At 41.9% G+C, this 14519-nt stretch overlaps 2 protein-coding genes across 2 annotated transcripts in view; both read right to left on the bottom strand.

Moving 5' to 3' along the window:
- Positions 1–2249, bottom strand: part of LOC309559152 (uncharacterized protein) — a 51902-nt gene extending 49653 nt beyond the window's left edge. The window contains exon 1 of the mRNA XM_082262298.1: positions 2158–2249. Coding sequence (XP_082118424.1) covers positions 2158–2230 — 73 coding nt within the window. The 5' untranslated portion in view covers positions 2231–2249. The remainder of the gene's footprint in view (positions 1–2157) is intronic.
- A 303-nt stretch (positions 2250–2552) lies between these two features.
- Positions 2553–14519, bottom strand: part of LOC309558540 (uncharacterized protein) — a 553938-nt gene continuing 541971 nt past the window's right edge. The window contains exons 20-21 of the mRNA XM_082261619.1: positions 13321–13659; positions 2553–2700 (exon numbers count right to left, since the gene is read on the bottom strand). Coding sequence (XP_082117745.1) covers positions 2657–2700; positions 13321–13659 — 383 coding nt within the window. The 3' untranslated portion in view covers positions 2553–2656. The remainder of the gene's footprint in view (positions 2701–13320; positions 13660–14519) is intronic.

The following is a 14519-nucleotide window of genomic DNA, read 5'->3' as shown; positions in this document are numbered from 1 at the left end:
GAGGATTTATTGTTGCTTGGGGAAACTATTGTTGCTGGGGGGCTATTGTTGTTGGGGGGGTCTATTGTTGCAGGGGAGGATTTATTGGGGGGAGGGGCGATTGTTGCAGGAGAGGATTTATTGTTCCTGTGGGGATCTATTGTTGGGGGGGTCTATTGTTGCTGATTCCAGGGAATCTATTTTACTGCTTTTCTAGTTATCATTAACAAATTCTATACAAATTACCTAGAACCACAACATGATACTTGGTACTGTATTCTCTAAAATGGGGGGTACTGGGAGGTGGGTAGAGGGTGGAACCAAAGGACAGCGCTCGGAGGTGGGTAGGGGGTGGAGACAAGGGGTGACTCAGAAGAGGGAAGTACCTGTACCTATTACCGGAGAAAAAAAGCCCTGATAAGGCTTACCTATAGGTACTGTAAATATCTCCTAAACTTGCACTGTTTAGGAGATATTTACTGTATACTGCATGGATGACGTCATTGGTGCATGTATTCTAAAGGAACGGTCGCACCTGCCACTACTTTAGAGCCCTGTGCCGTGAGCGGTGGCTCCTGTGCGCATGTGCGGGAGTGACGTCACATGGCTCAGGCCGGCCACACAGCCAGAGTCTGCAGACCCGGAAGGAAGGTGAAGATGAATGTGGCCTCCAGTGGGGACGACGAGGGCTTCGTTTGTAGGTAAGTGTCACATGATGTGCTAGTATGCGATGCATACTAGCACATTATGTCTTTACTTTGCAGGTATGAAAAAGAAAACAAAAAAACCCAGAGTTTCCTTATAAGCATGCTAAAAGTGGAACTTAATTTTGAAATCCACTGCAAAGAATATCCTCATACATTAATCTAAGTGATTTTTCTCTTTTCAAAGGGAATTTTCACTTAGCTTAGTGAGTGTGGTGAAGATATTCTGGCTACAATCATCTGATCATGTGTAAGCCCCAAAAAACATCCTGTTTTTTTAAAAAAATTACCTAGCAGCCGATTGGGTATTCTTTTGGCACTTTTCCACTGCAAGTACCGGCTCGGCTCCACTCGGCACTGCTTGGCCCAGCTCGGCTCAGTTTGCTTTTCCACTGCGTGGTACGAGTCGGCACCTTTCAGCACTGTATAGGCTCTACTCAGCTCGGTTTGCTTTTCCACTGTTGTAGTACTTAGTAGTAAGTGGATGGGATTACAACCATTATCTGACCAATCAGTGGCTAGTAGTGACAAACAATCAATGCTGCATGCAAAGGATTGTGGGATATGGAATCGGTACAGCCTGCTTGGAACCCCAAACGAGGTGGTACTGTTTAAGCGAGCCATACCATGTAGTGGAAAAGCGCCGCTGTAGCAAACCGTACCGGACATGCTTATAAGGAAACTCTGGGGTTTTTTTTGTTTTCTTTTTCCCCCTCCTAGAATAGGTTGTTAGAGAGTCTTGGGTAAATCTAGTTTTTTATGGCTCCTAAATATTGGAGCGTTGTGTGAATATTTTTGGCTACATTTGCAGTGTAAATGTTCACTTTGTTTTACCTTATTTACTAAAATATATGAAAACTCACTTTAAGACCCCGTTCACACTGGGGCGACCTGTGAAGTTGCGGTGCGCAGCTCGCACCGTGACCTCGGAGCGGCCGGTGCGGACTTCATATCATTGAAGTCAATGCAGGTCACTCCGGGTCGCCCCAAAGAAGCTCCGGACCCTTTTTCTAAGTCGGAGCGACTTGTGCCGCTCCTATTAGAACGGGCCCACAGCTACTCTATGGCAGGCGACCTGTCAGGCGACCAGGTCGCCTGACAGGTCGCCCCAGTGTGAACGGGGTCTAAAAGTGAATATGCTCTGCTCAGCAAACCAGGGTCAATGTCTCTGAATTTCAGCCTCACCGTTTTCCTACTCCTACTTTCCTATGCCCGGTACTGCTTTGGGAGTTGTGAAGACACCCAAGATGAAATTAGGCAAAGCCTTCCATACCATTTGTATTACCCTTTGAAGATAAGTGATTAGTGATTAGGCACTGTTGCCCCCCCCCCCCTCCTTCCCATATAACATATTAATTACTATTCATTAGGCAGAAGACTAAACTCATCTTCATGTTATTCTAAGATATTAACCTTACGATTTAATGAAGGTGTCTATTCCCGCCCAGAACTCAGTTAATGGACAACCACTTACAAGTCTGGTGTAGAGAGAGAAGAAGAATTATTCCCGAAATAGTCATGTCTGCCGAGCTGAAGCTGTGTGACATGGAATGTACTTTACCCCGATGTCCCGAGACTCAGAACAAACAGTCACAAGGTAGTTTCAGTTTTAAATGTTTATTGCAATTATAACAATCTCAGGTGATAATGGAATAACTATGAAAGCCGTATTATTTCTAATGAAGGCCAAACCAACTTCATTTCAGAAAACAATGTTGAGCAACTTTGCAAATTAAAGTGGAACTCGAGGTTAAATAAAAAAATAAAAAAAATAACATACTTTATATGGAGCCTTCTGTCACTAGCAATAACATAGCAGTTTTTTTTTTTTTTTTTGAAGTTCCTCTGTAACATGGTGTTATCTGATTCTTCCAGTAGATCTATTATTTTCCTCTTCCTGTAGCAGGGTGACAACACTGTTCATTCTGCAGTAAAATCTCATAGTAGCGTTGTCACCTGTAGACAAGGCAGCTTTAGATGGAGATGTCATTTTCCATGAACTTTAACCCCTTCGCACCTAAGAGTAAGACAAATCTTAATGCCTAAGTGCAATTTTGCAACTTTGACATGTGTTAGAAAAACTGCTCAAATCATCACATCTATTTTGTGCATCCAGGTAAATTATACCGCATTTTTTATTTCAAGATAAATTGGGCTTTCATTTAGTGGTAAATAGTAATGGATATCTCCAGATCTTTTTTTTTTTATTATTATTTTTTATTATCAAAGGAAAAATTTGCTCCAAATAGTAAAATACAGTAAAACCTTGGTTTGAGAGTAACTTGGTTTAAGAGCGCTTTGCAAGACAAGCAAAATTTTCAAATAAATTTTGACTTGATATACAAGCGATGTCTTGATATACAAGTAGCCTCAAGTCACAGCTGAGTATAAAAGAGAAGAGAGGCGCCTCTAAGTGTAGTAATATGGTTACATTTAATGAAGGTACAACATTTAGCAACTCACATGGTTGATGATTGGAACAGGCACATCTAAGTATGCAGGCATCAGGGGTAAAGCTGTCCACATAGACCATCCTCCGCACCGTCATCTACGTCATCCTATCCATGCTGCCCCTCGCTTTCAGATCGCTTTACTGCAGGGTGGTCTTCCCGGTCAGGATTACAGACTAGCAGCCGGCGGTGCAGAAGATGTGGACAGCTTTACCCCGGATGCCTGCATACTTAGATGTGCCTGTTTTATTCATCAACCATGTGAGTTGCTAAATGTTGTACCTTCATTAAATGGAACCATATTGCTACACTTAGAGGCGCCTCTCTTCTCTTTGATACCCTGTAGCTCCTGCTGGATTTTGCTTCCAATCCCCTTGTGGAAGCGGCTATTTGTGGATGGACATTTTATGGTAACACAACCTATCGCTATGCTATAATCTATTTATATGGACTATAAATTGAAGGATTTATGAATAAATGGTTGTGGAACGAATCATCTGAGTTTCCATTATTTCTTATGGGGAAATTTGCTTTGATATAAGAGTGCTTTGGATTACAAGCATGCTTCTGGAACGAATTATGCTCGCAATCCAAGGTTTTACTGTAATTTTTTTTTTTTTTTTAATTTAGCTGTCAATTTTTCGTTCGCTATAACCATAATCTACCATCAAAGAACAACCCAAAATGAATTCTCCTGCTCCTGATGATTGCAGTCATACCACATATGTATGTGTTATTTTTTGTTTGTACCCATAGTAAAGCCTAGACACAATAGTGCGCATTTTCTTATTTTTTTATCTTACCTAAAACACAATGACACAAACTGACACTGATACTATTTAACAAAAAATAAAAAATAATTCCTGTCCAAGAAAAATACTGACCATGACCTTTGACCCCTTGATCTTGGTATTTTTTTGCATTTTTTTAATTTTAGTTTGTAATTATTATATATATATATTTTCTTTTTTTACACATTCTGTCTTACTAAAGGAAAATAGACTGTGCACTTTGCAAAGTGCAGTCACACTCTGCAAGAGCAGTTGCTCCGGAGCTTAGTAAATAGCAGATGCTCTGGCTGACTTCCATCATCCAATCACGCGCAAGCAAAAATGCTGTTTTTTTTTTTTTTTAAATATTTAATGCATGTAATTGGTTATTCTTTGCAAAGTGAAGCTTTGACTCATTTACTGAGCTCTGGAACAACTGCACTTGCAGAGTGCAACTGCACTTCGCAAAGTGCAGTCTGTTTGCCTTTAGTAAATCCCAATGTATCTCTCTTTCCTCCATTCACAGATGAATCAGCCAATCAGAGGCTATCACAGCGATCAGGTGACCCGGAATCGGGAGTTGATCTTTAGTACGTGGCTCGGGGCTCTCAGCCAGCCCCCGGTCTCTGTGCTGGGAGATATGCAAATATGCGGCCCTACTGAAAAAAGCCCAGTCCGATGGAGCCGCATATTTGCATAGGCTCAGCGCCAGGGGGTTAAGTAAGACAAACAAATTTAAGCCCAGCTCCAGCTAACACTTTTTTAGGCAGTTGAAGCAACAAATTTTTGTATTTTTTGGAAATAATGTTTAAACCACCCCTGGCTGTTATCTGGTTTATTCTAATGCCTGCCACTGGTTGGCCAGACAGCTTGGCCTGTTACAGTATGGGAAAATTAATGTTCCAGTAGTAGTAGTAGTCATGCTGCTGCTAATACTTGGATATTTGTTTTCATATGCACAAAGCAAGCAAGTTAGATCTTTTACAGATGTGCCTAGTAGCTTGTTTTACTTAAGCCCTGATGAAGAAGTGAGTCGGCCCCTGAAACGTGTTTTATGTGATCACATTATGAATCACTAAAGTGATTTTGACTTTTTTACTACTTGGGTTGGTGCTGCTATTGAGTTTTTTAGTTTAAGTCAGTATCTGGGTGCCCCCGGAAGGAGAGCCTAACCAGAGCCAATGAGGTTGTTGAGAGCTTGTTTATGCCTAGGGATAAAGCACTTTTACTTACCTAATCCCTGGCTCCAGCAGCAGGTAGAGCTCACATCTTCTCCTTCACATTCTGACCTGTTAGTGGTCCCTCTCTTGTTTACAATGCAGGGCTATTGGGCTTGCATTTTACTTGATGACATCAAAGTCCTTTCCTTACACTTTAACGATTTTGTAATAATTGCAACTAGTGGAGGTTCAGCCATAGGGGCCCTTGGGGCAGCGCCCCAGCAGTTTTGTTGCAGGAAAAAATAAATAAACAAATATAATAATTTTTCTCTATCTGTCATGATTAGACTTTTTTTTCTCATCTGCCTAGCAACAGGACATCTGTCCGAAAAATCATTTACAAGTTGTATTTTGAACACAGAGTAAACGCTTACTGGCCGCCTGCCAGTCTCCTATTGTGTTTATTGGAGCTCATTAGGGTGTGCCAATATACCGACCTGGCCGGCTTATTGAGCTCCCTAATTTGGTCCCTCCCTGCAGCAGGGGGAGGAGAAGATCTTCCCCTGCAGTTGCATTGCTGAACTCAGTGGCCTGACCTGCTGTGAGCCATGTCCCCCACACCCTCTGTTAGTTGGACCCTGACTCACATGGTCTCTCCCTCTCCAGCAGGGTCTCCTCTCTCCATTAGGGGCCCCCGTCCTCTCCCGCTATCTTGTACAGAGCAGACGACAGAAGACAAGTGATAGCATAGGTGTGCGCAGCCCTATTGCATTAGGATGTGCACCCAAAGGTCAAACACACATGCATGTGTTTGTGTGTCTATATATATATATCTATATATAGAGATATATATATATATATATATTTGGCCCTGGCACACTGATATCCCTACCAGCACAGTGAAAGATAAGTGTGTAAGCACCTATGATGGTGGCAGAGCCAGTAAGAGGGAGATCTTTCCCATCTTCCTGCTGCTACACAGAGTGATAATGCCAATGCACACTAGGTGATTAGGGTGTGCCCAGGCACACCCGGCATACCCTGTGCACATGCCTATGAGTGATAGGTACAATGGAGGAGAGCACAGCTGTGGGCCGGCCGGTATGTGTGAGTTCAAATCAGGGGATAGAGGAGTTTAGCCGGGGACAGATCATCTGATGCTGGCACAGTGGAACTTGCAGGCTGGAGATCCGATCACTACTTACAATGCAAAGTCACCAGAGGTGTAGTTGTTGCTGTGTTGTTTGAAGCTGCCTGTCTTCATGGAGTCTTGCTGAGCTTCTGATTGTGCAGTGCACCTCAGCATCAAACAGAACAAGAGGAATTAAAAAAAGAAATGAGATATTGGGACTTTAAATGGAGCACAAAAAATGTGCCCCCATCCCTAATTGCTTGAATAGAGGAAAAGATTTGGGACTTTAGATGAGGTGGAAGCCAGAATGCTGGGGAAAATGAGCAATATAAACATTTTATTGCTATACACCAGCGATTAACAAAGTACAACATGTGAAATATGAATTTATGTATAAACAACACAATCAAAACACTTGGATCAGTCTGAAATATGTGCAGGTACACAAATTATATGTATATATCAAGAGTATAGGGACTGATGGCACTCCGTATAGACCACACAGTCCATAATTATTCCATTGTTGCCATGCTGTCCATTCTAGTGGATCCTCCGCCATTGTACAGACAGGTATAATTAGCAGTGTTGGATCTTGATATCAGCGATTGGAAGAACCAAATGAAAGGAAAAACTTAATAAATACCCAGACCACACCCAGTTGTGTAAAGCCCCACATCTTTTTTTGGGGGGATTTTGGTATGTTTTTAGGAAATCCTGTTGCATGGACATGGAATCACTTGAAATCTAGAGAAAACGTGATTTACTGTATGACAGCAGTTTGAATAATGTCTTCATTTCACTTTACTTTTTTTAACTTCTTACCTGCAAGACTTTAATTCTGTGATGTCTCATTTAGAGCCGGTTCACATTAGCGCGACATGACTCCTTACTACTTCGGGGGCGACTTGTGCATTACATTGCACCACGACTTCGGAGCGACTTGCAGGGACTTCACATAATGGAAGTCTATGCAAGTCGCTCCGAGGTCGCCCCAAGTAGTACAGGACCCTTTATCTAAGTCGGAGCGACTTGTGTCGCTCCTATTAGAACGGGTCCTCTAGCGGTCAATGGACCGCGAGGGAGCGCGACTTGTCAGGCTGACAAGTCGCCTGACAAGTCGCGCTAATGTGAACCGGCTCTAAATGGAAATTGGAGTTTAAAAACTGGAATATCAATCCATACAGAAAAAACACCAATATGGCCAAAAGTTTGTGAAAACATGATCATTTTACCTATATGTGCATGTTGAATGTCCCATTCCAAAACCATGGCTAATAATATGGATTTGGCCTCTCTTTGTAGCTATAATGGCCTCCACCCTTCTGTAAAGGATTTCTACAATAATTTAGAGTGTGCCATTGCCTATTCTGCCAAATAAACATTTGTGAGTTCAGCTATTGATGTTCCACAATAAGACCCAGTGTTCACAACTGGCCTTCCAACTCAATCAAAAGGTGTTCAGTAGAGTTGAGGACAGGGCTCTGTGCAGGACACTCGAGTTCCTCCACACCAAAACTCATTAAACCATGTCTTTATGGGGTTGACTTTGTACACAGGAGTACAGTCATACTGAAACAGATATGAGCATTTACCAAACCGTTACCACAAGGTTGAAAGAACGAAATTATCTGCAATGTCTTTAGAGGGTGTCTGTGGGAATTTTTGTCAATGTGTGCGGTCAGGTACAGATGTTGGATGAGACCTGGCTTACTGGGCAGGTCTGTCTGCGGCAGGGATGGTTGTTGGTGCCATGATCTTTTGATACGGGACTTTTCTCTTTATTGGATATGTACCTTATATTCGAGGTGGTGCTTAAAAATTATATGCTTTTGGAGGTTTGGGTTTATTTGTGCTCGATATTTGACTGCATTCATCCCTGTTTAGGTAAATACTTTATGAAGGGGGTTTTCATCCATCTTCCCTGCCTAGACCAATCAGTAATTTTCCAGCTCATTATTCTAGATTTCTCTGCATGGCGCATGAGATATAGTTTTGTGCTTTTATTTCGGGTGTATATTTTTGAAAAGTCTATAATGTATCCGGATTTTGAGGAAGGCCAGATTGTGGACGAAACGCGTTTATCCACCACTTGTTTTCAATAACATTTTTATTTTTTGTGATTTGTTTTTATTTCATATTTTTGGGCACATTAAAATCCCCAGACAATCTCCTAAACTGATGAGGAATGCAAGAAAGTCCATAAGTAAACAGTGAATTGAAATAATACAGAAGAGATAGTATCATAGAGAGTCCAATTGGTGAACTGGGAATCCTCAGAAGTTGTGCAAAACATCTAGTGAAAACCAAGTGAGGAGCCAACACCCACAGGAGGGGGAAATAGATGTGTGCTCACCGGATTCTGTGGACTCAGATGCCTTATAGCACTGGTCCTCAACTCCGGTCCTCAGGGCCCACTAACAGGCTAGATTTTAAGTATTACCTTGGGGAGATGCAGACTAGAGTACTGCAATCACTGAGCAGCAAATTATATCACCTGGGATGTATTTCAGTTATATTGCAAACCTGGCCTGTTAGTGGGCCCTGAGGACCAGGGTTGAGGACCACTGCCTTATAGCATGAGGGTCAAACACGCATGATACTGATCCACAACTCCCACATTATAGGGGGATCCAAATAATGGTGGTCTCACAAACGATGACAGGTCACTGGGGATAGATGACTCAAACCTCCAGAATTTCCATGTAAAAATTGGAGACACCCACATAGTTTAATACCGCTTAATAAAAGGACTTTATTAAAAATGGAGATACTTACAAACATCCATTGGAGACAGGTAATGTATGGGTGTCTTGGAAAATAGTGGCGGTTGACAGAAATATATGGCTCCTTGACGCGTTTCGTCTAAACAGACTTCATCAAACGGGTAATATTTTGATGTCAATGTATCAATTTTTCACTTAGCGCTGCACTTTGTATTATAATTTATTTGTAACAATTCATGTCAGTTGTGGTGTCAGCTGCTACTTTTAGGTCATTTGTTAGTGCAGCTGTATTTATATTGTTTCTACATTAAAATCCCCATTTTCCTCGTCTGCATGGTTTCCCCTTGTCAGACTTGGTTTACTCTTAGATGTACCCAATTTTCAGGGGATTGTGCCGGTGTTTTGCTGATAGATATTTACTCTCCACCCAATTCTCATCTGGCTTACAATCCAAATAATCCCAGAGGTCTTCAGTAGGGTTGAGGCCAAGGCTATGTGCAGGACACTCAATATCCTCCACACCAGACTCATTAAATAATTTTTTAATGGAGTTGGCTATGTAAACAGGGGCACAGCCCTACTGGAACAGAAAGGGTCATTCACCAAACTGTTACCACAAGGTTGGAGGAACACAATTGTCTAAAATGATTTGTATGCTGCAGTATTACCAGTACTGTTCACTGGAGACACCTGAAATAGATAATTTGAGGGAGTTCACAAACTTTTATCCGTTTAGTTGACATTAGGAAAAATATTTATTGTTATGCAGATATCTTTTGCATATATAATGTCTTCACTTAGGTAAAAACATCCGTGCTGAAAGTTTTGTAAGGTGGAGCTGAAAATACAATCCATCTATTTTCACAAAGTCCCTCATTTAAGGCCCGTACACATGTACCGATTGTCGGCCGTAAAGATTCGGCCAACGACCGATCGGCCGATTGCGCATTTTCGGCCGAACAGAATCTGTCGGGCAAGCATTACAATTTTTGTATGCCGACACCAGAACGGCCGATTGTTCGTCAGTCAGTACAGATTTCGGCCGACAGACAGCAGATTTGCAAGACTGGGCATGCTCAGAAAAGAAAAAAGACAAGGAAAGTTAAGCATCACATGACATCACTTCTGAAGTCGGCTGTTGTTGGCCGACAAAATTCGTGTGCAGTCTTTAGCACTTTTCAACAGACACGACAGCCCTCGGACAAAAGACGGCCGATCGTTCGGCCGACGATCGGTACATGTGTACGGGGCATTAGAGGGGTTTGGAGCACACTATAAGGAAATTAGGAGATTTATTATGATGACAATAATTTATTCTCTTACAATATACAGCATTATTATTAACCACTTTCAGACCGGAGGATTTGGCTGCTCAAAGACCAGGCCCTATTTTGCGATTCAGCACTGCGTGACTTTAACGGACAATTTTACGGCCGTGCGACGTTGTACCAAACGAAATTTACGTCCTTTTTTTTCCCACAAACAGAGAATTCTTTTGGTGGTATTTGATCACCAATGCGATTTTTATTTTTTGCGCTATAAACAAAAAAACAGCGACAATTTTGAAAAAATAACAACATTTTTCACATTTGTTTAATAAGAAATTCTCAAAAAAAATGTAAAAAATCAAAAATTGTTAACATTTTAGGCCAATTTGTTTTCTGCTACATATTTTTGGTAAAAAAATCGCAAAAAGCGTATTTTGATTGGTTTGCGCAAAAGTTATTGTGTTTACTAACTAAGGGAAAGATTTATGTCATTTTTATTGTTTTTTTTTTTACTAGTAATGGCGGCAATCTGCAATTTTTTTTTGCGGGACTGCGACTTTGCGGCGGACAGATCGGACCCCTAACTGACATTTTTGACACTTTTGGGGGTACCAGTGACATTACTACAGTAATCAGTGCTTTAAATATGCACTGTTACTGTAAAAATGACACTGGCAGGGAAGGGGTTAACTGTACTGGTGATCAAGGGGTTAAACGTGTCCCTAGGGGCGTGATTCTAACTGTCAGGGGGCGTGGCTTGTGAAGTAATTGCAGAGACATGCGATCCTATATAGAAGGATCACATAGCCTCTGTCATTACTTCAGGGAGACATGACAGACAGCTGTGTTTACATCAGCCGTCCGTCCTTCTCGCGAGATCGCGAGTGGCCGGCAGCCATTGGAGCCGCCGGTCACACGCACTGGCTCCCCGGCTGACGAGCGGGGGCGGAAGTGTGCGCTTCCGGCGGCGCGCGATCGCCCCCTAGCTCCACCCGGGCGAGCGCAGTACATGTACGGCACTTTGCCTGGGAGCTCCAGCGCTGGTGCGGAAGTGGTTAATTGATATACAGTCATGTATTTAGCCAGCCCTTAAAACAATTTACAGCTACTAGTAGTTCACTATAAAGTATGGGGGGGATTTACTAAAACTGGAGAGTGCAAAACCTGGTGCAGCTCTGCATAGAAACCAATCAGCTTCCAGGTTTTATTGTCAAAACAAACTGAAGTCAGAAGCTGATTGGCTACCTTGCACAGCTGCACCAGATTCCGAGCACTCCAGTTTTAGTAAATCTCCCCCTAGATGTCCAAAAAATGTAATCTACTGGTATATAAATACTTTTACTAAATTCTAGAGATTATTATTGTTATTATACAGGATTTATATAGCGCCGCCGTCGCAGTTTACGCAGCACTTTACAACTTGAGGGTAGACGGTACAAATACAATACACTTAATACAGGAGGAATCAGAGGGCCCTGCTTGTTATATATGTAATAAAGTTATTGCAAATTCCCATCTGCTTCTCATCTGAGTAGAAAAAAAATAATTTTTTTAGAATGAGAGCCAAATTGCATGTCCTGCAGGAAGGACGAGGTCAGTGCAGAGCGTGTCAGAGACTGTAACAAACCATTCACATGTTTATTTCCTTCACTGACAGGCAAGGGAGACCATAATTCATTTGTCACCGATGCCTTGGTTAAGAAACTCTGTGCTGGTAAAAAATGTCACCCTATAATTGCATGTAATTGCTATGAAATGCAAAAAAATTCTGTTTAAAGATAAACTTCGGGCATAAAAATGGTAATTTAACCAGTTGCCGACCGCCCGCCGCCTTTTTCCTGCGGCCGGGTGGCTCTCCTGCGCAAACCGTCGTAGACCTACGTCGGTCGTGCGCAGACAGCTAGGGGGCGAGCATGCACCAGCGGCGGCGCGTTCCCGCTCCCACTCAGCAGTGGGAAAGCCGATGCACGGGTCAGGCGGCTCCGATTGCTACCTGCCACCCGCGATCGCTCCCCGCTGAGAGAGAAGAACGGTCGGCTGTTGTAAACACAGCTGACCGTTCTTCTCTCTGGAATGATCACAGAGCGCCTGTGATCCTTCTATATAGGATCACATGTCTCTATGGTCATCTCACAAGCCCCACCCCCATACAGTAAGAATCACTCCCCTAGGCTCACATTTAACCCCTTGATCACCCATAATGTGTTACCCCTTCTCTGCCAGTGTCATTATTACAGTAACAGTGCATATTTTTAGCACTGATTACTGTAGTAATGTCACTGGTCCCCCCAAAAGTGTTAAAAATGTCAGTTAGGGGTCCGATCTGTCCGCCGCAATGTCGCAGTCCCGCTAAATATCGCAGATCGCCGCCATTACTAGTAAAAAAAAAAACAATAAAAATGACATAAATCTTTACCATAATTTTGCAGACGCGATAACTTTTGCGCAAACCAATCAAAATACGCTTATTGCAATTTTTTTTACCAAAAATATGTAGTAGAAAACAAATTGGCCTAAAATGTTAAAAAAATTTTGATTTTTAATAATTTTTTTGGGAATGTTATATATCAGAATGTGAAAAATATTGTTGTTTTTTTTTCAGAATTGTCGCTCTTTTTTTGTTTATAGCACAAAAAATAAAAATCGCACAGGTGATCAAATACCACCAAAAGAAAGCTCTGTTTGTGGGAAAAAAAGGACGTCAATTTTATTTGGGTACAGCGTCGCACAACCGCGCAATTGTCAGTTAAAATAACGCAGTGCCGAATTGCAAAATATGGCCTGGTCAGGAAGGGGGTAAATCTTCCGGTCCAGAAGTGGATTACATATATTCCTCAATAACCAAAAAAGACATGTCACTTGGTTCATAGCTGCACCGGCTTTAGATATACATGTTCAGGGTTTGCTCCCCCAATTTTTTGCTTGTTAACCAAAAATGATATGACTACACCAAATGCCATGCAAACCAAATTTTACTTTGTAAAAGATTGTCTTTTAATCTCAGAGATCTAACTTTGAAACTCTGAATTCTGAGTTTCAATTGCAAAAAATCTTTTTTTATAAATTTCATTTGTGTAATTGATAAACTACTACAAGTCTATGAAGTAGTTATGCAGATTGGTCAAAAAACGAACATATTTCCAGAGGTCCTGTACTTATTTCTATAGGCCGCTCCAGGCTTGGGTGTTCCACTCTACAGATGAACTCTGACCCCTGGTCCTCACCTATAGTCGGGGTAAAATATAAAATTGCTGTACAGCCAAATGTGGTCTTTACGTCCTTGTGTGGTAGAATCTCTACGGCCATATTACTAGAGACCGGAGCCGCAGACAACGCACCTCTTTCTTTCTTAAACCAAACCACAGAAATATCATTGGGGAAATAACCGGTGATGTGACATCTCAGGGTGGACTTTTGGTTGTCTTCCAGTATTGGGACATTTATTTTTCCTAAAATGGGACGCCAGGGAAAATCTACAAGGAAATAAAAAAGTGTATACTGATTATGCATTTTACATATTTTAAAGGACAGCTCCACTATCATGGAAATAATATAGAATTAAAAAATAATATAACATATACAATTGCTGCACAAGCCATATTGTAATTTAATGTTTCAGTCTGCAATCAAATTCAATATGGCAACCTGTTGGTGTAGAAAGCACCCCCAGAAATGTAATTTCCTGTTTGTGTGATTGGCTCACTGATTTTCACAGAAGTCTGAATTAAAGTCAGATTTTAGGCATCTCCTGCAATAGGAATTTCAGTTTTGGTTCAATACTCCCCAAGGGTTGTGATAAGTTCAGCTTTCATAAAATGTTAAATGTTACACCCGTATTCAGAGTGTAACTTGTAACATGTTATCAAAAGAGTAGCCCCCGAGCCCCCATTGTGACAGTGGGCCAGGGATCCTCTCCCCGCAACCACTGTCACAATTAAAATGTAAAAAAAAAAAAAAACAGCTGTGCGGCGTTCCATCCACCCTGCCATGTCGTGTAACATAAGGAAATGATTCCGGACGGCTGCACTTCCAAAAATCCATTTATTGAAACTTCCTATGACAAGTGGTTGACAAATGGAGCAGGGGACAAAGAGGTAGACGCGTTTTGCGCAAATGTTAGCACTTAGCAGGGCTTTTTCTCAGCGGGAACGCGGGGTAACGCAGTTCCGAAACCTCAAATCTGAATGTATGCAATGGCAAAGGGATGCTGGGGCCAGTGAGGTGAGCTGAAGGGCTTATTGATGCTGGCTGCTGGGGGATCTATAGTTACTGGGGTGAATCTATTGTTGCTGGCGGGCATTTTGTTGTGGGTGGGACTTTTTCTGTAGTGGAG

The sequence above is a fragment of the Pelophylax lessonae genome, assembly GCF_965119305.1.
Source record: "Pelophylax lessonae genome assembly, chromosome: 6".
Taxonomy (NCBI): Eukaryota; Metazoa; Chordata; class Amphibia; order Anura; family Ranidae; genus Pelophylax; species Pelophylax lessonae.
Note: the sequence above shows the minus strand (reverse complement) of the source record. Positions and strands in the feature narration are given on the sequence as shown.